Source organism: Chinchilla lanigera, unplaced genomic scaffold (assembly GCF_000276665.1).
Source record: "Chinchilla lanigera isolate Chin_1 unplaced genomic scaffold, ChiLan1.0 scaffold00034, whole genome shotgun sequence".
Lineage (NCBI taxonomy): Eukaryota > Metazoa > Chordata > Mammalia > Rodentia > Chinchillidae > Chinchilla > Chinchilla lanigera.
In genome coordinates, this window is record NW_004955435.1 from 12,671,759 (window position 1) to 12,697,178 (window position 25,420).

The following is a 25,420-nucleotide window of genomic DNA, read 5'->3' on the forward strand; positions in this document are numbered from 1 at the left end:
GCCGCCACTGCTGGGAAACCAAGTGGGGCCTTGTCGTTCCTTGGGATCCGGGGCACGCGGCTCGTCGGGGGGCTGTACCCCTGTGGGTTGGCTCTGTCCCGCCTCAGCCTCGAACCTCTGGCTCTACACCAGTCGCTGCAAGGATGCGGGCACAGAGCTGACCGGCCACCTGGTGCCCCACCACGATGGTCTGAGGGTCTGGTGTCCTGAATCTGGGGCCCATATCCCCCTTCCACCTGCCCCTGAAGGCTGCCCCTGGAGCTGTCGCCTCCTGGGCATTGGAGGCCACCTTTCCCCACAGGGAAAACTGACCCTGCCCCAAGAGCACCCTTGTTTAAAAGCCCCGCGGCTGAGATGCCAGTCCTGCAGGCTGGCACAGGCCCCAGGGCTCAGGGCAGGGGAAGGGTCACCAGAGGAGCCCATGGGTGGGCGTCGGAAAAGAAACGTGAATACAGCCCCTCAGTTCCAGCCCCCCAGCTATCAGGCCACAGTGCCAGAGAACCAGCCGGCAGGTACCTCTGTTGCATCCCTGCGGGCCATCGATCCAGATGAGGGTGAGGCTGGCCGGCTGGAGTATACCATGGACGCCCTCTTTGATAGCCGCTCAAACCATTTCTTCTCCTTGGACCCGATCACTGGTGTTGTCACCACAGCTGAAGAGCTGGATCGTGAGACTAAGAGCACCCATGTGTTCAGGGTCACTGCACAGGATCATGGCGTGCCACGACGGAGTGCCCTGGCCACGCTCACCATCTTAGTCACTGACACCAATGATCATGACCCTGTTTTCGAGCAGCAGGAGTACAAGGAGAGCCTCAGAGAGAACCTGGAGGTTGGCTATGAGGTGCTCACTGTCAGGGCCACGGATGGTGACGCCCCTGCCAATGCTAACATTCTGTACCGCCTGCTGGAGGGGTCTGGGGGCAGCCCCTCGGAAGTCTTTGAGATTGACCCTCGCTCTGGAGTGATCCGGACCCGTGGCCCTGTGGATCGTGAAGAAGTGGAATCCTACACGTTAATAGTGGAAGCAAGTGACCAGGGTAGGGACCCGGGTCCACGGAGTGCCACAGCTGCTGTTTTCCTGTCTGTGGAGGATGACAATGACAATGCTCCTCAGTTTAGTGAGAAGCGATACGTGGTCCAGGTGCGGGAGGACGTGACCCCGGGGGCTCCAGTACTTCGAATTACAGCCTCAGATCGAGACAAGGGCAGCAATGCCCTTGTACACTATAGCATCATGAGCGGCAATGCTCGTGGACAGTTTTATCTGGATGCTCAGACCGGGGCTCTGGATGTGGTGAGCCCTCTGGACTATGAGACGACCAAAGAATATACATTGCGGGTCCGGGCACAGGATGGTGGCCGGCCCCCTCTCTCCAACGTCTCTGGGCTGGTAACCGTGCAAGTCCTGGATATCAATGATAACGCTCCCATCTTCGTCAGCACCCCCTTCCAGGCCACTGTCCTGGAGAGTGTCCCCTTGGGCTACCTGGTTCTGCACGTCCAGGCTATCGATGCTGATGCTGGTGACAATGCCCGTCTGGAATATCGCCTCGCTGGTGTTGGGCATGACTTCCCCTTCACCATCAACAATGGCACAGGCTGGATCTCCGTGGCTGCTGAGCTGGACCGGGAGGAGGTTGATTTCTACAGTTTTGGGGTAGAAGCCCGAGATCATGGCACCCCACCACTCACTGCCTCGGCTAGTGTCAGTGTGACCATCTTAGATGTTAATGATAACAACCCGACCTTTACCCAACCAGAGTACACGGTGCGGCTCAACGAGGATGCAGCTGTGGGCACCAGTGTGGTGACAGTGTCGGCCGTGGACCGTGATGCCCACAGCGTCATCACTTACCAGATCACCAGTGGCAACACGCGCAACCGATTCTCCATCACCAGCCAGAGTGGTGGTGGACTGGTATCCCTCGCCTTGCCGCTGGACTACAAACTTGAGCGGCAGTATGTGCTGGCTGTCACTGCCTCTGATGGCACAAGGCAGGACACGGCGCAGATTGTGGTGAATGTCACTGATGCCAACACCCACCGTCCCGTCTTTCAGAGCTCCCACTATACGGTGAATGTTAATGAGGACCGGCCAGCGGGCACCACAGTGGTGCTGATCAGTGCTACGGATGAGGACACTGGCGAGAACGCCCGGATTACCTACTTTATGGAAGACAGTATCCCCCAATTCCGCATCGATGCAGACACCGGGGCTGTCACTACCCAGGCTGAGTTGGATTATGAAGACCAGGTGTCTTACACCCTGGCCATCACTGCCCGGGACAATGGCATTCCGCAAAAGTCTGACACCACCTACCTGGAAATCCTAGTGAATGACGTGAATGACAATGCCCCTCAGTTTCTGCGGGATTCCTACCAGGGTAGTGTCTATGAGGATGTGCCTCCTTTCACTAGTGTCTTGCAGATTTCAGCCACGGATCGTGACTCTGGCCTTAATGGCCGAGTCTTCTATACCTTCCAGGGAGGTGATGATGGAGATGGTGACTTCATTGTAGAGTCCACGTCAGGCATCGTGCGGACACTGCGGAGGCTGGATCGCGAGAACGTGGCCCAGTACATCTTGCGGGCGTATGCAGTGGACAAGGGGATGCCCCCAGCCCGCACGCCCATGGAAGTGACAGTCACTGTATTGGATGTGAATGACAATCCACCTGTCTTTGAGCAGGATGAGTTTGATGTGTTTGTGGAAGAAAACAGCCCCATTGGGCTAGCTGTGGCCCGGGTCACAGCCACTGACCCTGACGAAGGCACCAACGCTCAGATCATGTACCAGATTGTGGAGGGCAACATCCCCGAGGTCTTCCAGCTGGATATCTTCTCTGGGGAATTGACGGCCCTGGTAGACTTAGACTACGAGGACCGGCCTGAGTACATCCTGGTCATCCAGGCCACCTCAGCTCCCCTGGTGAGCAGGGCTACCGTCCATGTCCGCCTCCTTGACCGCAATGACAACCCACCAGTGCTGGGCAACTTTGAGATCCTTTTCAACAACTATGTCACCAACCGCTCAAGCAGCTTCCCCGGGGGTGCCATTGGCCGTGTGCCTGCCCACGACCCTGACATCTCAGACAGCCTGACTTACAGCTTTGAGCGGGGGAATGAACTCAGCCTGGTCCTGCTCAATGGGTCCACGGGAGAGCTGAGGCTGAGCCGGGCACTGGACAACAACCGGCCTCTGGAGGCCATCATGAGTGTGCTGGTGTCAGGTAAGGAGGGCCCAGGTGGAGTGGGGGGTGGTTCTCGGTGGGGAGGCTGAGCCGCCACTGGAGGTAAAAAGCCATCCAGGAGGAGCTGCTGACCCACCTGTCTGCTCAGTGGCAGTGGCGAGCCCAGAGGGTGAGCGGGCCCAAGAACCAGCTTGGGAAGAAGGCCCAGGAATGCTGGCAGCTGGCGCAGGCCCCGCCTGCCGCCCCAGGCTGGGCTGGGTTGTTTCGGTCGGCTGCCCCCTGCCTACCAGCCTGTGACGTGGTGGGGGAAGTGTTGTGAGGCTGCCCTGGCTATAGCTGCCAAGAATTGTGAAAAAAGGCGCGTGGAAGACTAGGACGCCAGGAGAGCTGGGGGAGGGGCGGGGGGACCCTGGCCGGGAGAGGAGGGCCGAGCTGGCCCTGCGGCACCCTTCACACCCACCAGGGTATCCCTGTGATCTCACACAGCCTCTGGCCCTGCATGGGGCTCAGGGGCACAGGGCTGCCTCTGAGGGGTCAGGACCCTGCAGTCCTCTGCTGGCCCCTTCTGACTCCCGGCTGAGCTGCAGAATCGGCTGACGTGGACTTTGTCTAGCGCATTCTTTTCCCTCCAGGCAGAAAGAGACTGGCCTGCTACCCCTTCAGAGCTCCCGCAGGAAGTGAGGCCGGAGCTCATTGTCTCTGTCCAAACAGACCCCACTGTCAGAGCCTCTGGTTGGGGGTCTGGCTTGGGGGAAGGGTTGCAAGTGAAGCCAGCGGGAGGCTGAGACCTCCCGGGACCCCTTGGGCCCCCTGGCTTTTCTTAGGGTGCCAGGCCTCCCTGCTGTCTGTGATAAACCCAGGCTCAGGGAGTGGGGTGTGAAGACCAGGATGAGCAGGAGACTGCTGGGCTTTGAGAGCAGCGACCGCAAGGGCTTTGATCTATGGGAAGAGAACAGAGTCCAAGGGGCGTGGGAGCCCGGCCAGGGTCTAGGCTGGGCATTCCTGCTGCCTGGCCAAGTGCTCAGCCTGCAGAGTCCTGGGACAGTGGGGTTGGGGAGGAGCGCGGGACCCTCCTCAGCTCTGGGGCTGAGAGGCAAGGAGGGGACCAGGTCCGAGTTGCTGAGTGCCTCCCTCAACCCTGGGGCTCTCTTAGCGCACCCACTGTTAGCTGTAACCCCAGCTAAGATGGGTCCTGTCAGGTAGCCTCACTCCGTGCGGCCTTCAGACGCATCAGGGAAGCCGGAAAAGGTGCACCCCGCAGGCCTCCCACCCCCGTCAGTCAGCTGTGAGGGGCAGGCAGGAGTCAGGACATCGATTTAGCCTCCTGCCACTCAAGCCGCTCGCTGGACAGATGCCTCCCTGCCCCTCCCTCAGGAGGCCACTGGGACCCGGGAGTGTGAGCTTTCAGAGCTGTGACCAGGTCTGTGCCTCCTGATGCTTGTTTCTGCTCCAGGAGGAAGGAGTGGGGCGTCCTCGTCTGTGCTGGGCCTGCAGGCAGGGGAAGGGGTAGAAGGGAAAGCCCTCTCCCTTGTGCCCCCAGCCGGCCCTGCTTGAAGGGACGGAGGACAGCCCCCGCTCAGCCGTGGGTCTCCTGCCAGGGCAGAGCCCAGACTGCAGCTCCTCTGGCACGAAGGGGAAGGCCAGCCGGCACGCAGGGTAGCTGTGACTGGCCATTCACTCCTAGCCCTCTCTTCCCCTCGGCCCTGACCCCTGAAGGCAGTCACCACGGCAACCCCAAAGTTCAGGAGGCTGGGCCCCGGGAACTGACTCCTACTGCCCCTTTGTTTCTCTCCCTTGCGTCTTTGTCTCTTCCGCTTTCCCAGCCTGCGCATGTGGTCCTTCAGCACCGCTCTCTCCTGGCTCCCGTGTGTCTTCCTTCTCTCCCACTCTCCGCTGCTGGGACTTCTCCTGGGCCTTTGTCTTTCACTGTTTGGTCTCCTTGTTTATGCCTCTGTCTTCTTCCTCTCTTCTTCTCTGTGGCTGCAGCTGCCCCAGCCCCCAGAGCTTGAATTCTCCCTGCAGCTGCTGCCTTCCCTGCTAGGACGCACTGGAGCTCCTGCCCATGGCCCGGGCAGCCCCCAGCCCAGCAGAGCCCCTGCAGGCCCCTGGCCTCTATCTGCCAGAAGGGAAGCTGAGAGTGTGCGTCTGGCGCCTTCCCAGGGGCAGGTGGCCGAGGCCTGCACCCAGGTGGTGGTTCCTGGGTCAGAGTCTCCCACCTCTTTCTGCTCTGTCCAGGAGGACAGCCCAAGGGGTGCACTCCCCACCCTTCCCACCCTGCCTTTACACCTGAGGCGTGACCTAGGTCAGGGCAGGGGAGAGGGGCGAGGGGGAAAGAGAGCAGTGCGTTGACTGCTGAGTGGGGACAATAGCAGAGGGGGCAGGTGGCCGCAGATGGTGGACCAGATGGGAAGCAACAGACAAGTTGGGCGCAGGCGGGGCGGGGCCTGGGGCTGCAGAGGAAGACACAGGAGGAGACTCTTTCCCAGGGCTGAGGGGCTGCAGGCTTCTCTTGCTCTTTGGTATTGATTACCTTCTATCCGCAGAGGAGTTGGGAGCTGTGTGTGTGGAGTCCTCGACTGCTTTCTCCTCGGAGGGGGTCCCACCCAGGAACCACTGGGCAGGTGCACCAGAGCCCTTGGAGAAGGGGCACAAGCAGAGCCCCATTATAATTCTGCAGCAGGAGAGCTTAGGTCAGCCGTGAAGGATTGAAGGACTGAGTCTGGGCACACTTGGTAGGAAGGAACAGCTTGGGCAGAAGCTTTCAGCAAGAGCAGTGAGTGCTGAAAGCAGCTCACTGGGAGGGCAGGGGGGTGCTGGGCAGTGAGCAGTGGCCGAGGGCACAGCTGAGATGGGTGTCTGCCCTGAACCTGGCCCTGCCCAGCCAAGCTGCCAGGCAGTTGCCACCGCAGGTATTGCAACATAGTCTATTCCCTCATCCCTCTGCTACTCCCACCCCATTCCTGCTTGGGTGTCCCTTGCTGTATCTAACCGGGGCCTCTTCTGCTGTATTTTTGAGACTATTTCTTCACCATGGGGACTGACTAGATTCCCATCTGCATCTTAGTATTTACTGAACACCTACTATGGGAGGGGTAAGGGCATTATACTAAATTAAAATATGAATATCCCTTATGGCCCCGCAAGCCTTTGCCCAGCTCTTGTTTTTGAGCTACATAAACCCGTCCCCATCTGCATGGGCATCCAGGTGGGTATGGTATTTCTGAGACTCGTGTGTGGGTGGAGCGGGACACCTGCGAGTGTGTCAGGACTCGGCTGCGCGTGAGTGCGTGCCACCCCGGGGCTTGGTGGCTTGGCGTTCCGGTGCAGTGCTGTGAGCCATGTGGTGCTGAGTAGCTAGAAGAGCCAAGGGAGAGACCAGCCCAGGGGAGTCGGGGGTCCCCACCTGGAAGCTGCCCAGCCTCTTCCCTCTCGGCCCAGGCCTCACCTCCACTCATGTTTCCAGCATGGTTAATGTGGCTCGGCTGGGTTTCTCTGGGGTGTGGTCCCCCAGGCTCCCAGAAGCAGCCCAGAGAGTTGGGCGGGAAGAGTGCTTTGTGTGGGGTGTTGCCATGGGGACAGTGGGCCTGTGCCCAAGCAGCCATGGAGCTCAGTGGGAGGGGACATGGTGGCCCACTGGCCCAGTTCACTCCCACTGCCTACTTGCTGCAGTGGGGTCAGGGGGCACAGGCAGGGTCAGGGTTATGAGCATTGAGATGCAGAGGTTGGGAAGCTGTGTGTATGTGTGTGGGGGTGATTTTGTGAGTACCACATACTCTAGTCCTATAGAGAAGTAAGCAAAAGATAAATCAGTGTTCCTGCACAAGGAAGCCCAGGGCTGGACCCGTGGCTCAGGCAGGGAAAGACGCATAAACATTAAATGGTGCACGGGGGCTGGGTGTGGTGGCATACACCTGTCCTCCCAGCACTCAGGAGGCTGAGGCAGGAGGAGGGTGAGTTTGAGGCCAGCCTGGGCTACATGGTGAGATCCTGTCTTTAAAAAAAGGTGCTGTTCTTGACAAGAGAGGCTTTTGGGAAAGAATAGGGAGAGAGCTTCTGATGATCTTACCCCTGTGGGGGTCGACTCCTCAAGGAGCATCTTGCCCACTGGGCACCTAAGGCAGTTAGAAAAGGGAGGGGCCAGGGACATAGCTCAGCGGCACAGGCGCCTTCCGGGCAAGCGCAAGGTCCTGAGTTCGATCCCGTGTACCAGAGGAAGAGGAAGGAAAAGGGAGCATTTCTTGCCCGCCCGAGGGACAGGATGTCCCCTCCTCCTGTCCTGCCGGGCCTGGGCTGACCGCTTGCCTCTCCGCAGACGGCGTGCACAGTGTGACGGCCCAGTGCGCGCTGCGCGTCACCATCATCACGGACGAGATGCTCACGCACAGCATCACGCTGCGCCTGGAGGACATGTCGCCCGAGCGCTTCCTGTCGCCGCTGCTGGGGCTCTTCATCCAGGCGGTGGCGGCCACGCTGGCCACGCCCCCCGACCACGTGGTGGTCTTCAACGTGCAGCGCGACACCGACGCCCCCGGCGGCCACATCCTCAACGTGAGCCTGTCGGTGGGCCAGCCGCCGGGCCCGGGGGGCGGGCCGCCCTTCCTGCCCTCGGAGGACCTGCAGGAGCGCCTGTACCTCAACCGCAGCCTGCTGACGGCCATCTCGGCGCAGCGCGTGCTGCCCTTCGACGACAACATCTGCCTGCGCGAGCCCTGCGAGAACTACATGCGCTGCGTGTCCGTGCTGCGCTTCGACTCCTCGGCGCCCTTCATCGCCTCCTCCTCCGTGCTCTTCCGGCCCATCCACCCCGTCGGGGGCCTGCGCTGCCGCTGCCCGCCCGGCTTCACCGGCGACTACTGTGAGACCGAGGTGGACCTCTGCTACTCGCGGCCCTGCGGGCCCCACGGCCGCTGCCGCAGCCGGGAGGGCGGCTACACCTGCCTCTGCCGGGACGGCTACACGGGTGAGCCAAGCCCCGCGCGGCCGGTGGTGGGGCTGCCGCGCTCCCGGGCGGGGCGAGGGGCAGTGACACCGCGCGCGCACAATTCCCGTTTACTCTTGGGTCGCCCTGTCGTGGAAGACGGCATGAAGAGCCCTGCTGTGTGCACCCGTCCCCGCGGTTGAGGCCAGCGCTGGGCCTGGGTTTGTTTTCCAGCTTTGCCCGTAGTCGCTGTGTGACTGGGCAAGCTGCTTAACCTCTCCGGGCTTCAGTAGTTTAAAAGAGAGAGAAGGAACCCGCTTAGGTCAAAAGTTGGATTGTGAAGATTAACTTAACACAAAAAGAGCTGGCCAGTGTCTGGTACTGGCTTTGATTCAGCAGCGCGGGATGACTTGTTCCGAGTCTCACGTTGCAGCTCAGGTGGAGGGGAGGCTCCGCCTAGGACTGGGTCTGCTCCATTGATGCAGCGAGCACTTTCCGGCCAGGCATTGAGGGAAAGGCAGAGGAACGGGGCGGGTTGGGAGACGGAGTGTGGACAAGGACCCTGTGCCCCTGTAGCCCGGGCAGAACAGCCCCACTGCTGCCTCCCTGCTGGCCATGACCTGAGTCTGTACACCCGCCGTTCCTGCCTCTCCCAGGATGCGCACAGCCCCTGCCCTGTGCCACTAACTCCTCCCTGCAGGCCCCTGCTTCTGAGCAACACCACAACCTGCTCCCCTCCTCCTGCCCCTCCAACCAGGCCCACTGGCTGCCAGCCGCCATAGGCAGGCCCCACTGCATCCTCCTGCCCAGAACTTGCCAGACTTGACTCTTCGGGCTGCTTGGGTGGGGAAGGAGGAGGGGGAGCCTTGGGGGAGGGGAGGGGAGTCTTTGTCCAGGAGGATGGGGAGAGGGGGCTTCCAGTAGGCGAACAACAGTTTCCATGGAAACAAGAGCCAGTCACTAGGCACAGGAGCTGAGAACCTATCTCTAGAATCTGGGAATGGGGAGGCAGGGAGGGAGGGAGGGGAAGGGGTGGATTTTTCCATCTGATGTGGGAATTTTCGGCTCCTCCGTGGAGTCTGGAGCTGTCCCAGGGCTGAGGTGTCCATTCTCTGTGTTGCCCAAGTACACAGGGTTCCTTGGTCTGGACCCTAGGGTTCTGGCTGGTAGTTCTCTGATCCATTCCTGGGGAAGTCTCCAGCTTCCCTTTCCACACTGCCCACCCCCTAACTCAGGCAAATCCAAGTGGAAGTCTGGTCCCATCCCCAGGGAAGGAAACTGATCTCCACGCCTGGCAGGGACGAGCCCCAGTGTGAGGGAGGGAGGAGGAGGAGGGTGGGAGCTGGCACAGGTCTCATGCTGTCCCGCAGGACCTTCCAGGCCTTGTACATTTGTCTCTGCCCAGAGCATCCCGCAGCTTGCTCGGTGGCGTGGCCCTAAGATTGCTAGGACCTGGGCCTGGGACCAGGCCCGGAAGGCTTGTGGCCATGGAGCCCAGACAGGTAGAGGGCTAGGGCTTCACGGTCTGCACGGGGGAGCTGCGTGTGGATCTGTGGTGACAGTGGCATAATGAGCCAACCGAAGTACCCAGGAAGGGCCGGGGTGTCACAGGTCTGAGAAGATGGAAAAGAAGGGGGTGTCCGGGAGAGTTTGGGAGTATTGTGGTGAGGGTCACAGGAGGCCATGGGAGGTATTGCTGGGGGAGCCCTAGTTCCCCTGCCCCTCCTCACCCTGCCTTTGCTCTTGCCCAGGTGAGCACTGTGAGGTGAGTGCCCGCTCGGGCCGTTGCACCCCAGGTGTGTGCAGGAATGGGGGCACCTGTGTCAACCTGCTGGTGGGTGGTTTCAAGTGCGACTGCCCATCCGGGGACTTCGAGAAGCCCTACTGCCAGGTGACGACGCGCAGCTTCCCTGCCCGCTCCTTCATCACCTTCCGTGGCCTGCGTCAGCGCTTCCACTTCACCCTGGCCCTCTCGTGAGTGGCTGGGCCCTGGGGCTGTGGGGCGCCGTGGGAGTCTGGGGCACCCCGTTCTGTGGACGAAGTGAGAGACCAGGCAGCAGAAGTGCTCAGAGCTGGTTGTCGGCAGAGCCGGGCTGGTTCCTGGAGTTGCCCGTGCACTTTGCCAGCAGACCTGCCCCACCCGCTAGCATCTGCCTGTCACTTCAGGCAGGATGGGAGCTAGGATGCCGGGGTTCTGGCTGGGGCGCATCTGCCACATTCTGGCCTGATGTTGTCTTGGCCAAGGCGTGAGTCCCCTTAAGGGTCTTGGACAGGATGGGTGCTGATTCGGTGACTGGGGCGCTCACATCCAGGTGGGTCCCCCTTTCCCACACCCCCCCATGCCTGTGCAGGTTTGCCACGAAAGAGCGCAACGGGCTGCTGCTGTACAACGGGCGCTTCAATGAGAAGCACGACTTTGTGGCCCTTGAGGTGATCCAGGAGCAGGTCCAGCTCACCTTCTCTGCAGGTGATCCCCTTGCTCCATGGCTCTGCCTGTCTCCCAAAGACCCACGTCTTCTACCCGGCCCTGACCCAACCCACACTTTCCCTGTTAACCCTGCGTGCCCCCACCCCTGCCTTCCCCAGCTGTCTGCTGGTGTCCCAGCTCACCCGGTCCTTTCTCCAGGAGAGTCGACCACCACCGTGTCCCCGTTCGTGCCCGGAGGTGTCAGTGATGGCCAGTGGCACACGGTACAGCTGAAATACTACAATAAGGTGGGTGTGGCGGAGGCGGGAGCTGAGAGGCCCTGGCCTTGGCGTCTGTGCTCACCTGGACCTGGGTGGCACTGCCTGCAGCGGGGAGCGTTGGTCATGGCCCTTCTGGCTGACAGGGAGGAAGGGGAGGGAAAGTGACTCCTTGCTGGGGCATCACATTCCCCCGGGCAGTGCTGAGCATGGGCACAGAGGGTGACGGCGTGGGCTGGTGAGCCAGCGCCTCCTGGCTCCTTGCCTATGCTTCCCTTCTCTGCCTTTTCCTGTCCACAGCCACTGCTGGGCCAGACAGGACTCCCACAGGGCCCGTCTGAGCAGAAGGTGGCCGTGGTGACCGTGGACGGCTGTGACACAGGGGTGGCTCTGCGCTTCGGAGCGGTGCTGGGCAACTACTCCTGTGCTGCCCAGGGTACCCAGGGAGGCAGCAAGAAGTGAGCAGGGGAAAGGGCCAAGAGGCGGGCAAGATGAGGGACAAGGCCAGCCAGGAAAGGCAGGTCAAGGGCGGGGCTCAGCGGGTTCTGAGTGGGGCCCAAGCCAGGGGGCGCCCTCACCTCGCTCTGCTGAGCCCTGCTCGGCCGGAGGCAGTGGTCGGGGAATTAGCACAAGGCCTGTGGGGCGTGGGGTGGGTGAGTGGAGAGTGGCTCCTGGCGGGGGTGCCTCCCTTTCACTGGTGCTGCTACGCTGGGCTCTTGGCCTCCTACCCAGGCCCAGTCTCTCTCAGGCCTGGCAGCAGGACACGAGAGAGAAGAGCCAGAAGCGCCGACTCGCCCTCACATCACCACCCTTTTGCTCCCCTAGATCTCTGGATCTGACAGGGCCCCTGCTGCTGGGCGGGGTGCCTGACCTGCCCGAGAACTTCCCCGTTCGAATGCGGCACTTTGTGGGCTGTATGAAGAACCTGCAGGTGGACAGCAGGCACGTCGACATGGCCGACTTCATCGCCAACAATGGCACCTTGCCTGGTACGGGGGCCGGGGAAGCCAGAAGCCCAGTGCGGGGAGGAGGAAGGGTGGCGTCTGCAGTGGGGACACCAGCCTGTGTGGATCGCCAAGGGCTCTCCAGCCGCCGCCATGGTTTCTCACGGCAGTGCCTTCTCTGCGTTCCAGGTTGTCCCACCAAGAAGAATGTGTGTGACAGCAACACATGCCAGAACGGGGGCACTTGCGTGAACCAGTGGGACGCGTTCAGCTGCGAGTGCCCCCTGGGCTTCGGGGGCAAGAGCTGTGCCCAGGGTAGGAGGCCAGGGCCTGGGTGCTGTCTGAGGTCTGGGGACACTGGCAGGGTGGGGGCAGGCAGTGCCAGGGCACAGCGAGGCTGTGTGGCCGTGGGTGGAAAACGAGTCTGGGCAGAGGGTAGCACCTGAGACAAAGGCTCAGTCAGAGGCAGGCCTGGGCACAGTGAGGGGCGGGCCCGGGGCAGGAGGCGTTCTGCAGGGTGGGGCCCGTGAGGGGCGTGGGTGAGAAGAGAGGCAGTGCCCTGCCGCCCGCAGAGCCACCACTGCTAAGCGTCACGCCCCCGGGCACTGCCCTGCTCCGCTCCTCAGTCTGCCTTCATCTGCCTCTCCAGAAATGGCCAATCCCCAGCGCTTCCTGGGCAGCAGCCTGGTGGCCTGGCACGGCCTTTCCCTGCCCATCTCCCAGCCCTGGCACCTCAGCCTCATGTTCCGCACACGCCAGGCCAACGGGGTCCTGCTGCAGGCTGTCACCAGAGGGCGCAGCACCATCACCCTACAGGTGGTACAGGGCACGTGGGAGTGGGGGGCAGGCACTGACCTGCCAGGGCTGCAGTGGCCTCCGGGGGGCTGGACAGAGATGGCTGGGCAGGGTCTTGAGGAACGGTGGAGGCAGCTGGATCAGTTTGGCAGTCAATGCTGCCACCTATTGGGCCTGAGAGAAATAAACACCCTTTCCTCTGTCTTCAGCAGGTGGCAGGATGGGTTTAGTGGGCCAGGAAGGGGGACTGTGGGCAGGAAAAAGACCCAGGGAAGGCCATCTCCTGACCTTGCCTTCTTTCCTTCCGTGCCAGCTCCGGGAGGGCCATGTAGTGCTTAGCGTGGAGGGCACAGGGCTGCAAACCTCGACTCTCCGTCTGGAGCCAGGCCGGGCCAATGATGGTGACTGGCATCACGCGCAGCTGGCCCTGGGAGCCAGCGGAGGCCCTGGCCATGCCATCCTGTCCTTGGACTACGGGCAGCAGCGGGCAGAGGGTAACCTGGGTCCCCGGCTGCATGGGCTGCACCTGAGCAACATGACCGTCGGCGGAGTCCCTGGGCTGGCCAGTGGCGTGGCCCGCGGCTTCCGGGGCTGTTTGCAGGTGAGCCTTCTCGCCTGACCCCCATGCCCACCACCCCCTGGGGCCCAGCTCTGCTGAGGCCAACACTGCTCCTCGGCCCCCAGGGTGTGCGGGTAAGCGAGACACCTGAGGGTGTTAGCAGTCTGGATCCCAGCCGAGGGGAGAGCATCAATGTGGAGACAGGCTGTAGCTTGCCGGACCCATGTGACTCCAACCCATGTCCTGCCAACAGCTATTGCAGCAATGACTGGGACAGCTATTCTTGCAGCTGTGATCCAGGTATGCTAGGGATCCCGGGAAGTGGGGCTGGTTGGCACATGCCTGGGGTCTTACCATGGTTCTGCTGTGTGACCCGGGGCCAGTTACATCATGTCTCTGAGCCTTCTCATACATTTCAAAGCCATGAGCAGCTGGTATGATGCTCAGAGTGGCAGGAAGAAGATGAAGGTGAGTTGGAAGGAAGACAATGCCAGGCATGGGTGGAGACTGAGCCCTTCTGGTCTTTCTTATCTCAGGTTACTATGGTGACAACTGCACTAATGTATGTGACCTGAACCCATGTGAGCACCAGTCTGTGTGTACCCGCAAGCCCAGTGCTCCCTATGGCTACATCTGCGAGTGTCCCCCAAATTACCTTGGGCCGTACTGTGAGACCAGGTAAGCGGGCCAGGCCATGTAGCAGCAGATCCTAATAGGTGCTGCCTATCTCTGATATGCGCCTCAACACGCCGGAGAACCTGGCCAAGCTGCAGCCGTGCTTGGAAGGGGCCACATGTGACCATCCCGGGTGGGAGCGGTGGAGGGAGCTCATGCCTGCCCGGGTCCCCCTCTGCAGGATTGACCAACCCTGCCCCCGCGGCTGGTGGGGACACCCCACATGCGGCCCATGCAACTGTGACGTCAGCAAAGGCTTTGACCCAGACTGCAACAAGACAAGCGGCGAGTGCCACTGCAAGGTGACAGCCCCACCCAAGCCTCCGCTGCGGTCACGTCAGTCTTCTGGGCCCTGGAGGGGAGGCGGTGAAGAGGGGCCTTCCTGCAGAGACCTGGGGCCCATGTACCTTTGCTCTAATAGATAGGGCAAATGGCTGTTTGTCCTCCTGTGTCTGGGGCCCAGGACCAGTATTTAACCAGTGAGTCCCGGGCCAGCTGTTTTGGGTTTTGCAGCCTGTTCTCACTGCTGGGCATCTCATGGTAGGTTCAACCCCAAACCATTGCCAGTTGTTAAAGGAAAGAGAGCCTGACCCAGTGACACCCTCCCTCCCTCCCAGGAGAACCACTACCGGCCCTCTGGCAGCTCCACCTGCCTCCTCTGTGACTGCTACCCCACGGGCTCTTTGTCCCGAGTCTGTGACCCTGAGGATGGTCAGTGTCCCTGCAAGCCTGGAGTCATCGGACGCCAGTGTGACCGCTGTGACAACCCGTTTGCTGAGGTCACCACCAATGGCTGTGAAGGTGGGGCTCTTGGGAGCAGCGGGCAGCCCTCCCCACTGTGTACCGGATGCTTGCCCCCCAGGGAGGCCAGGGAGGGGTGGGGAACCTGGGCCGAACTGCAAGAGGGAGAGCTGCTCCTGAGTGAGCACGTGTTCTTCCTTGCAGTGAATTATGACAGCTGCCCGCGGGCAATTGAGGCTGGGATCTGGTGGCCCCGTACTCGCTTCGGGCTGCCTGCTGCTGCCCCCTGCCCCAAAGGCTCCTTTGGTAAGTGCTAGAGGCCCAGGATGTGATACCGAGGACTTGCTTTCTGCTGTCAGTGGGGTGAGGCAGGAAGCTACAGATCCTGGAGCCCTGCTTTATGTGCTCCAGCTCCTGGAAACTGCGTGTCCCATCTTTGTGGCTGTTACCCACCTCCCAGGTTTGCCCAGGAGGGCCTGCATCTTAGACACTGAACAGAAACACTGAGAAGACTGTATCACGCTGGGCAGTGGGGTTCCCATCCTTAGCTCCCCACGTAGCGCTGGAGCTATACCATGTGAGGCACAGGCAGTCTGGGGAGGAGGGATGCTAGGTGCCGGCGCAGGGGACCCAACCCCAGGACGGGCTGGCCTTAGTCCTTGGGTCGGCAGTGAGCAGAATTCGTAGGCCGGGAGTGGCTGCAGAGAGGCCGCTGGGGCTCAGCGGGGCTGCGTGCCCTGTGCTTCTGCAGCCCTTGCTTGGGAGATTTGTGCAGAGATTTTTGGCCCCAGCGTTCTGTACACCTGAATTCCTGTTTTCACCTGGGCTGCAGTGGGGACGGGGCCTTGTTTGCTTATTGCCTGTCTCTGCCCCGTGAAGAGCTGGCTCCCAGCAGAGCCTCAGGCAGCCCTCGGGGACTTCCTCTGTGTCCCCCTGAGGCCGACCGCCTGGGCTTCCTCCCCCAGGGACGGCTGTGCGCCACTGCGACGAGCACAGGGGGTGGCTGCCCCCAAACCTCTTCAACTGCACGTCAGTCACTTTCTCGGAGCTGAAGGGCTTCGTAAGTGGACCCCTGATCTCCATCTCCTTCCTTCTTTTTCTCACTCCCCCGTCTTTGGGAAAAGAGATTCTGAAATTCCAGTCCCTGTGTTCTCGGGGCGCCCACTGGGACGTACTCTGTGCCCCGTTTCCGAGGCCCTTCTCCTCCAGAGCCCCAAGTCCTGCCCCTCTGCACTGACCCTCTGCTCCTCTGCCTGTTCCCATCCAGGCGGAGCGGCTGCAGCAGAATGAGTCAGGCCTGGACTCAGGCCGCTCCCAGCGGCTGGCCTTGCTCTTGCGCAATGCCACCCAGCACACAGCTGGCTACTTTGGCAGCGACGTGAAAGTGGCCTACCAGCTGGCCACACGACTGCTGGCCCACGAGAGCGCCCAGCGGGGCTTTGGGCTGTCAGCCACACAGGACGTGCACTTCACAGAGGTGGGGCTTGGAGCGGGCAGGGCTGGCTGGGTGGGTGGGAGTCGGGGTGAGTGAGCCTGCTCCTGGGCAGCTTGGTTGGTTAGGGGGCTCATCTCTGTCCCACCTTTGGGAGCTTTCCCCTGGCGAGAGGCTTCAGTGAAAGCCCCTGAGCCAGGGGCAGCACGTGGGTGATTCGGGGCCACGTTGGGTCCAGGTGCCGTAGAGAGTACTGCTTGTATTGAGCTGGGTGCTGACCAGGAGCCGCGGCTTGCCCACTGGCAAGGCCTGGGTGTGCTGGACAGTGAGGCCCAGGGGCAGGGAAGTCTCACTCAGTGAGGAAGAAAGATTGGAGTTGATGGCGCAATCCACAAGGGCTGCCCAGGGGAGGCCATGGGGCGTCCTGCGGGCAGGGCAGGCCCAGGCACAGGAGGGGCTTGGTGGTGGGGATGACAGACGTGGGCTGTCAGTACATGCCGCTGTGACCATGCCACCCCTAGAATCTGTTGCGGGTGGGCAGTGCCCTCCTGGACGCAGCCAACAAGCGGCACTGGGAGCTGATCCAGCAGACGGAGGGTGGCACCGCCTGGCTGCTCCAGCACTACGAGGCCTACGCCAGCGCCCTGGCCCAGAATATGCGGCACACGTACCTCAGCCCCTTCACCATCGTCACGCCCAACATCGGTGAGGCCGGTGCCCGCGGTGGGCAGCGGTGTGTGGGAAGCAGTCCCTCGGGGACGGCGTGCCGGGGGCTGCCCGCCTCGCCTGGAGTCTGACTTGTGACCCGTGCTCCTCCCAGTTATCTCCGTAGTGCGCCTGGACAAGGGGAACTTCGCGGGGGCCAAGCTGCCCCGCTACGAGGCACTGCGCGGGGAGCGGCCCCCGGACCTGGAGACCATGGTCATTCTGCCTGAGTCCGTTTTCAGAGGTCAGTGGGGGCCGCGAGGGGGGCTCGCGTTTGGCCCCCGGAAGCCCGTGCAGAGTGCACAGCGGGCAGAGCCCAGCTAAAGGCAGCAGTGTTCTGCCTCCAGAGATACCCCCCGTGGTCAGGCCCGCGGGCCCCGGCGACACCCAGGACTCTGAGGAGCTGGCCCGGCGGCAGCGGCGCCACCCGGAGCTGAGCCAGGGCGAGGCCGTGGCCAGTGTCATCATCTACCGCACCCTGGCCGGGCTGCTGCCGCACAACTACGACCCCGACAAGCGCAGCCTGAGGTGCGCGGCTGGCCGGGGCGCGGTCAGGGGGCCGGTGGTGAGGTGTCTCTCAGCCACACAGCCCCTGTGCTGACTGCCTCTCCCTGCCCCAACCAGAGTCCCCAAGCGCCCGGTCATCAATACTCCGGTGGTGAGCATCAGTGTCCATGACGACGAGGAGCTGCTGCCGCGCGCCCTGGACAAGCCCGTCACCGTGCAGTTCCGGCTGCTGGAGACGGAGGAGCGGACCAAGCCCATCTGTGTCTTCTGGAACCACTCGATCCTGTGAGCCCGCGCTGCCGCCGCCCTCCAGGCCCCCGGGAGCCCAGCCTCCTGGTCCTCCTGACCCCGCTTCCTCCCACAGGGTCAGCGGCACGGGTGGCTGGTCAGCCCGAGGCTGTGAGGTCGTCTTCCGCAACGAGAGCCATGTCAGCTGCCAGTGCAACCACATGACGAGCTTCGCCGTGCTCATGGATGTGTCCCGGCGGGAGGTCCGACGCACTGGGCAGCCTTGGGACTGTGGGCGGGAGCGCGGGCCCTGCCCTCCCTCACACCCGGCCCCCTGCCTCCCACCCTGCAGAATGGGGAGATCCTGCCGCTGAAGACACTGACGTATGTGGCCCTCGGAGTCACCTTGGCTGCCCTGCTACTCACCTTTCTCTTCCTCACTCTCCTTCGTGCCCTGCGATCCAACCAGCACGGCATCCGACGCAACATGACAGCTGCCCTGGGCCTGGCCCAGCTGGTCTTTCTGCTGGGAATCAACCAGGCTGACCTCCCTGTAAGACACTCCCTCCCCACAGCACTCCCCCACTTCCAGCCCCTCCGGCACCCTAGCGATCCCCACCCTGTCCTCACTTCCGTCCCTGCCCCTACAACACTGACTGATAGAGAGCCCAGCGCGGGGCCTGGCCCTCTTCTCTGTCTCCCACCAAATGCGCCAGCGTCCTGGAGGTCTTTGCTGCTGGCCCAGGCTTCCCCTAACACGGCCCCCAACCCCGGGCCCTCCCTGATGTCCAGGCTGATCAGCTGCTCTGTGCTGGCTGTGCCCTGGTCACTGACCCGGTCCCCCGGCCCGCAGTTTGCTTGCACAGTCATCGCCATCCTGCTGCACTTCCTGTACCTCTGCACCTTCTCCTGGGCTCTGCTGGAGGCCTTGCACCTGTACCGGGCTCTCACAGAGGTGCGCGACGTCAATGCCGGCCCCATGCGCTTCTACTACATGCTGGGCTGGGGCGTGCCTGCCTTCATCACAGGTACTCGGTCCCTTTCTCGCTCTGGACGTTCCCTTTCCCTGCCACCCGCCCCGCCAGCCTGGATCCTGAGACTCACTTCCCCCTACTCTTGGACAACTGTAGGTATGTCCGTGGGTGTTTCTCTGATTGAACTGAGTCCCAGAGGCCACCGTGCAGGAGCTGGGACTCCCCGCCTGGGTGGGGTGCGGACAGATGGTGGGCAGAACCTGTCCCATACTGCGCTCCAAGTCCCGTGTACCTGCCTGGCTGCAGCCTGGCTTCGTGCCACTCTGATCACCTTCCCCTGCTCCCTTCTTCCTGCCCAGGACTAGCCGTGGGTTTGGACCCTGAGGGCTATGGTAACCCCGACTTTTGCTGGTTGTCCATCTACGATACACTCATCTGGAGCTTCGCTGGCCCAGTGGCTTTTGCTGTCTCAGTAAGTGCTAGAAAGCAGACCCGGGTGAAGAGGCTGAGCGCGTCCTTCGGCTCTGCGGGGTCCCATGGGGAAAGACGGAAGCTGTGCGCTCCTCCAGCTCCTTATAACTGTCTCCCCTGCCCAGATGAGTGTCTTCCTGTACATTTTGGCGGCCCGGGCCTCCTGTGCTGCCCAGCGGCAGGGCTTTGAGAAGAAAGGCCCCGTGTGAGTATGGGAGGCACCCGGGCACAGGGTGGGCCCGTGTGGGGTACCCCACAGCCCGGCTCACAGACTGTCCTGCTCCTCAGCTCAGGCCTGCAGCCCTCCTTTGCCGTGCTGCTGCTGCTGAGTGCCGCGTGGCTGCTGGCACTGCTGTCTGTCAATAGTGACACCCTCCTCTTCCACTACCTCTTTGCCGCCTGCAATTGTGTCCAGGTGCCTGGCGCGGCCCACGCTGAGGGGAGGGAAACAGGGCCAAGCATGCCTGAATGTACACAGACTCTTACTGCCTCTGCCTGCCAGGGCCCCTTCATCTTCCTGTCCTACGTGGTGCTTAGCAAGGAGGTCCGGAAAGCACTGAAGTTCGCCTGCAGCCGCAAGCCCAGCCCTGACCCTGCTCTGACCACCAAGTCCACCCTGACCTCGGTGAGGAGGCTTGGGGTCAGCAAGGTGGAGGGGTCTTCGAGGAGGGAGGGAGAAGCAGGCCCAAGGAGCCTGTTACTTGTACTTCTTGCCCCACTATCCTGCCTCTTCTCCACCCCTGTATCACTTCCTGGACGTAGGGGTGAAGCGGTTTATGCAGCCTGGGGGATCTTGAGGCATGTAGGATTTTGACTTGGAGGAGATGAGGGTAAAGACAAGTAGTCAGGTAATGAATACCCTGCACCTGAGGATCCTCCTGTCTCCCAGGAGACAATTCCTGGTCTTTTACCATTACATAGCAAGTCCAGGGCTTGGGTTGTAGAGGACTGCAAAGCTATGGCAGAGCCATGACCTCTGTCAGGCCCCCATATGAGAGGAGCAGAGATGTGGGCCTCCACCTGTAAGACCTGGCTATGTGGAAGATTGGACTTAGGGCAAGTTCCCTGCACCTTTCTACTTCCTCGCCCGGGGCCACCCACCTCCCTCTCCTCCGCTTACTGACCTGTCTGTCCCCTGCCTAGTCCTACAACTGCCCTAGCCCCTACGCAGATGGGCGGCTGTACCAGCCCTACGGAGACTCCGCCGGCTCTCTGCACAGTGCCAGTCGCTCAGGCAAGAGCCAGCCCAGCTACATCCCATTCTTGCTGAGGTGAGCCCTGGGCATGGGAGGGGAGGACCGTGCATGCCGGCTCTAGGCCACCCAGGTGCTGGGAGCTGAGCAGCACATGCTGTGGCCATCACAGGTGGCAGCTTGAATAAGAAGCAGCAGGGGATGAGGCGGGAACTAGGACTCCCAGGGGAGAGAAGACAAGGGAATTGCACCAAGGGGCCCAGCTGACCTTTCCAGCATAACTTGTCACCTTAGGGAGGAGTCCACACTGAACCCTGGCCAAGGGCCCCCGGGCCTGGGCAACCCTGGCGGCCTGTTCCTGGATGGTCAAGACCAGCAGCACGGTGAGGATGGAAGGTGCTGGCCACCCACTAGGGAAGGGTCTGGCTTTTGCTGAGGGTGGGCTGAGGCAGGTGGGCTGGCTGTGATCCCTCCCTGACCTCCCAGATCCTGACACGGACTCGGACAGTGACCTGTCCCTGGAAGACGACCAGAGTGGCTCCTATGCCTCTACCCACTCGTCAGACAGCGAGGAGGAGGAAGAGGAGGAGGAGGAGGCTGCCTTCCCTGGCGAGCAGGGCTGGGACAGCCTGCTGGGGCCTGGAGCGGAGAGACTGCCCCTGCACAGTACCCCCAAGGGTGGGCCAGCACCAGACTGTGGCCTTGGGGGGCAGTGGGAGCCCGAGAGGCCTGGGCTTCTTGGGCAGCAGGACTGGGTGGAGGCTGTCTGGGCCGTCTGCAGTCTCTGGGTCTCACCTACTTCCTTTCCTCACCAGAGGGAGGTTCAGGGCCTGGGAAGGTCCCCTGGCCAGGAGACTTTGGAACCACCGCAAAGGAGAATGGCGGCGGCGGGGTCCCTGAGGAGCGGCCGAGGGAGAATGGAGACGCCATGTCTCGGGAGGGGTCCCTGGGCCCCCTTCCCGGCCCTTCTGCCCAACCTCACAAAGGTGAGCGGGGCACCCCAGCTGCCGCAGGAGCCCCTGCTCCTCCTGCCTGCCCCTCACGGCCCCGCCCCCCGGCCCCCAGGCATCCTCAAGAAGAAGTGTCTGCCCACCATCAGCGAGAAGAGCAGCCTCCTGCGGCTGCCCCTGGAGCAGGGCACGGGGTCGTCTCGGGGCTCCTCGGCCAGTGAAGGCAGCCGGGGTGGGCCCCCGCCCCGCCCTCCGCCCCGGCAGAGCCTGCAGGAGCAGCTGAACGGGGTCATGCCCATCGCCATGAGCATCAAGGCGGGCACCGTGGATGAGGACTCGTCGGGCTCCGAGTGAGTGGGGCTGGGTTGGCGGGACAGGGTGCTGCCCGCAGAGGTCCTGGCTGGGGCCTCCAGCTGCTCTGGTCAGCAGTCGGAGGACAAATGGGCTGAGCAGGATCAGCTCCCTCCTGTGCCCCGAACCACGGGCGGGGGTGGGCCAGCCCCACTGGGCTTGATGTGTTAGAGCCCAGCCCTGGGCACTGGGCAAGGTGAGGGAGGCTGGGGAGCCGGGGCCGCTTTCCTGTTTCCTTCTTCTGGTGAAAGCTCCGCTGTCCGCTCCGCTGCAGCTAACCTCCGTCTGCCTTTTCTGCCACTCTCCTTTCCTGCCTCTCCAGATTTCTCTTCTTTAACTTCCTGCATTAACCCTGGGCCGGTGGTTCCTACGTCCCGAGGCTCCCTTCCCTTCCCCAGCTGCACTCATGCCCCTACTCCTGTCTTGTGCTTTATCCTGCCCCTGCTCCCCGCCGCCGCCTGCCCGCAGCAGCGACGAAACGTCCATCTGAGGAGCCTGGGCCTTGCACCTAAGGCCATCTAGTGCCAACTCCCCCTCCCCCTCCACCCCCTCTCTGCACTTTGGACCCCTGGGGCCAACATCTCCAAGACAAAGTTTTTCAGAAAGGAGGAAAAAAGGAATTTAAAAAGGATCTCCACTCTTCATGACTTCAGGGATTAATTTTTTTTATACGCTGGAAACTGACTCCCCTTTCCCTTCCCAAAGAGGATAGGACCTCCCAGGACGCTTCCCAGCCTCTCCTCAGTTTCCCATCTGCTGTGCCTCTGGGAGGAGAGGGACTCTTAGGGGGCCTGCCCCTCATTTGCCATCACCAAATGGAAAGGACAAAGCCACACATACCCCAGGGCGTCAGACCCTGCAGGCTGCGCTGGGCAGGCCTCAGCTGGCGAGGGACCTGGCAAAGGGCGTGCCTCGCCCGCCTTGCTGCCTCTCCCAGGAACTGAAAAGCCCTGTCCGGCCAGGGGCAGAAGGACTCATCACCCCTGGACCCCCAAATGCTGCATGAACATGTTTGAAGGGGGCCAGCGGCCCCAGCCCCTCTCCTTTCCCTGGACTGTGGCCACGTGCTGCAGACCGGGTGTTTGCTCAGTTTGCTGACCCCAAAGTGCTTCGTTTCTCCTGCTGACCCACTCCTGGGGAGGCCAGTCGTGTGTTAAGTTGCGCTTCTTTGCTGTTGGGCGGGCGGGGCGGGGAGGAAGAGCAAGCACAGAGTCGGCTCACTTGCCCTGAGGGGCCTCAAGCACAGGTTTCAGTTCTGGGTTCTGGTGTCCACTCACCCACTCCTCCCAAATCAGACAAACGCCACTTTGTCTGACCTGCTGTGGCCTCTGAGACATGTTCTATTTTTAACCCCTTCTTGGAATTGGCTCTCTTCTTCAAAGGACCGGGTCTTCTTCCTCTTTGTCCCCCACTCCGCCCCAGCTCCCTGTGAAGAGAGAGTTAATATATATTTTTTATTTATTTGCCTTTTGTGTTGGGGTGGGTCCATACCCGGTCTCGGGTCTGACGTGGCCAGCCCAGGTTGGGGGTGCACCCAGCAGCCCCGGCCTGGAGGCCTAACGCCCTGACGCTCATCCACTTCCTTCCCAGTTTTGCCAACTGCTATTCTTTGAGTCACCCTTTACTCGAAGCATGTATTCCAGACTTGTCACTGACTTTCCTTCTGGAGCAGGTGGTAGAAAAAGAGGCCTCAGGCAGGAAAAAGCTCCAGTTCATTTGGAAGCTGGCCTGTGGCTCTTCGGCCATGGAGTCTCCCCCTGCCTTCTCCCTTCTCCCCTCAGCAATTCCTGCAAAGGGTTAAAAATTTAACTGGTTTTTACTACTGATGACTTGATTTAAAAAAAAAAATACAAAGATGCTGGATGCTAACTTGATACTAACCATCAGATTGTACAGTTTGATCACTGCTGTAAATATGGTAGAGTTTTGTTGTTGTTGTTTTTTCCATTCCCCATACTACTGAATAAACAGATAGCTCTGTGTGCAGGCATTGCGACCTCATCATGTGCTTCTGTGTGAAAGACCAGGGCCTGGGAGACCCCAGCCGGAAGTCAGAGGACTGGCTGGTTGGCTTGCCTCTCCTCAGACCTTACCATTGCGGAGCCCATGTCCCGGCAGTCCCAAAGGTGAAGCGGGCAGGCGAGGAAGTGTCCTTTTCACCAGGGCAAGCAGGACTTGCAGGAGCTGCTGCACAGAGCAGGCCGGCTTCTAACCCACTCCTTCAGGGCTGAGTCCTAGACGTGAATAAATTTGCCAGCGCAGAATTCCGTAGGTAGGAACGGCTGAGGGGCAGGTGGGGATTTAAGGGTGCTCAGTGATGGTGATAGATACCTACTCACTGCACTGCTCTGGACCATGCTTTGTTTCTTCCATTGGAAAATGAAGCAACTATTGATACTGGAGATAGGTATGAGGTCTACAGTGTGACTGCTAGACCCACGTTTTGTGTTTTTCAAACAGACTAGAAAGGGAATTAACATGGGGCAATATAGGTGGTAATTACCAACAAAAGCCAGGGGACCAGCTGACTTAATCTCTCTGAGCCTTAGTTTCTCGGCAGCAAAATGAGGATAACAGCACCTGTCTAATTGAGCTTTTATGAGCATTAAATGAGCTAACACATGTAAATTGTTTAGAACAGTTCAAAGTGCATAGCAGGAGGCCAATAAACACTGGCTTTCTTTGTTGTTGCTACTGGGGTGTAGGGGGAGGTGGTGAAAGTGGGGCCAAAAGGGGAGGAGGCCAGCAGGTAGCTGAACAGGAAGGGGAACTGCAGGAGGGAGGCGGCAGGCAGATTTGGAACGGGAAGGGCTGAGGGTGGAGGGCAAAACTGAAGATTGGCCTAGGAGGTGAACGTGCCTTTCCCACTCTAGCCACCAGGGGGCAGCAGCACATGGGTCCGCGGTTCGTTTTTTTTTTTTGCCTCTTAACCACTCAAGGCAGGCCACTCAAGGCAGGCCTGGCTCACCCGCAGCCCACACAAATGTGCTAGCTGATAGCCATGCCTAGGTGTCCAGAGGCTTGCCGATGTGCCAGTGCCTCCTCAGAGCAGGAAGTCACCAACAGCCCCAGCTCACTAGACACTAGTGCAGGAGAAAGCTGGGAAACGCCTGAGATTTTCTTGCTTTATACCAAATTTCTCCAAAACCAAATACTCAACATTTGTCTCCACAGTCCTCTTCCCACACCAATTCTTGGAATCGTGGGCTGCAGGAGCTGGGGCAGAGGGGCAGGGAAAGGTGAGCGTCCAGGCAGCTGTCACGGTGGTGCAGGTGCATGTATTAAAGAACCTCAAAAGCGGGGGAGAGTCCAGGGACAGGGGCAGGGCATTTCACTTAAGGGCATATAGGCAAGGGGTGTCTGACTTTCCTGTACCCAGCTGCCCACTGTCTTCCTTAAGTCATGGTCTGGCTTTCAGGGAGGAAATTTCTTTCAAAACTCATGAGGAACTGAGTTGGTTCAGAAGAGTCAAAGTCTGCAAATAATGTGAGACCCTAAGCTAAATCTGTTAAAGTGTCTTTGTCATTTATTTAACAAACACCCACCATGTTCCACTCAACTATTTTCTAAATAAATGAATGAAATGCTCTGCTACAGCCACAACACTAGGGGACGCAGAGGTTTCTAAATTCTGGTGTGGGCACTGGAGTCTAGCAGGGAAGAGGAGAAGACAGACAGTTCTAATGATGTGAGGGAAAATGTGACAAGGTGTCCCAGCACCTCCTCATCCCACAAGCACAGCAGATAAATAGCCAGTGAGTTCCCAGGAGGCCCTGTTGTCTCAGCAGCAAAGGACATTCAGGTGTAGGATATGAATAATTTACGGAGATCCCAGCATAAGAGCCTCACACACTGTGAATTAAGCTACCCTAATTTTGACCCGGCCCCTCTATTATCTGAATCCTTGGAGAGGGAGACTGTTCCCCTCGGACACCAACAAGGAGGTTAGTCACAGCCTGATGAGCTGGAAGCTCAAGGGCGTAGGACCTATTTAAGCCCCTGCCGGATGTCTGTCCTGGCTGTCTCACTAGAATTAGAGGTTTACTCTAAATTTGTTAGAAGTTAGACCAGGATCCACTTCCAGATACACAGAAAATA

The 25,420-nt window shown here is 60.7% G+C and overlaps 1 protein-coding gene across 1 annotated transcript; it reads left to right on the forward strand.

The window, feature by feature from the left end:
- Positions 1 to 23,312, forward strand: Celsr2 (cadherin, EGF LAG seven-pass G-type receptor 2; the record flags this gene model as incomplete). Its single annotated transcript, XM_005389103.2, is given in 34 exon segments — positions 1 to 3,233; positions 7,507 to 8,154; positions 9,864 to 10,086; positions 10,464 to 10,579; positions 10,739 to 10,827; positions 11,098 to 11,255; positions 11,623 to 11,786; positions 11,931 to 12,056; positions 12,391 to 12,557; positions 12,850 to 13,137; positions 13,221 to 13,395; positions 13,632 to 13,773; positions 13,952 to 14,072; positions 14,388 to 14,571; positions 14,716 to 14,817; positions 15,477 to 15,571; positions 15,779 to 15,988; positions 16,465 to 16,648; positions 16,764 to 16,892; positions 16,996 to 17,176; positions 17,273 to 17,440; positions 17,520 to 17,646; positions 17,736 to 17,936; positions 18,237 to 18,411; positions 18,717 to 18,829; positions 18,954 to 19,033; positions 19,117 to 19,243; positions 19,331 to 19,453; positions 19,972 to 20,099; positions 20,316 to 20,404; positions 20,508 to 20,699; positions 20,837 to 21,007; positions 21,087 to 21,321; positions 21,645 to 23,312. Coding segments are annotated over 34 exon segments (8,692 nt in total), but the record flags the coding sequence as incomplete, so codon positions are not given.
- Between the last annotated feature and the right edge of the window lie 2,108 nt (positions 23,313 to 25,420).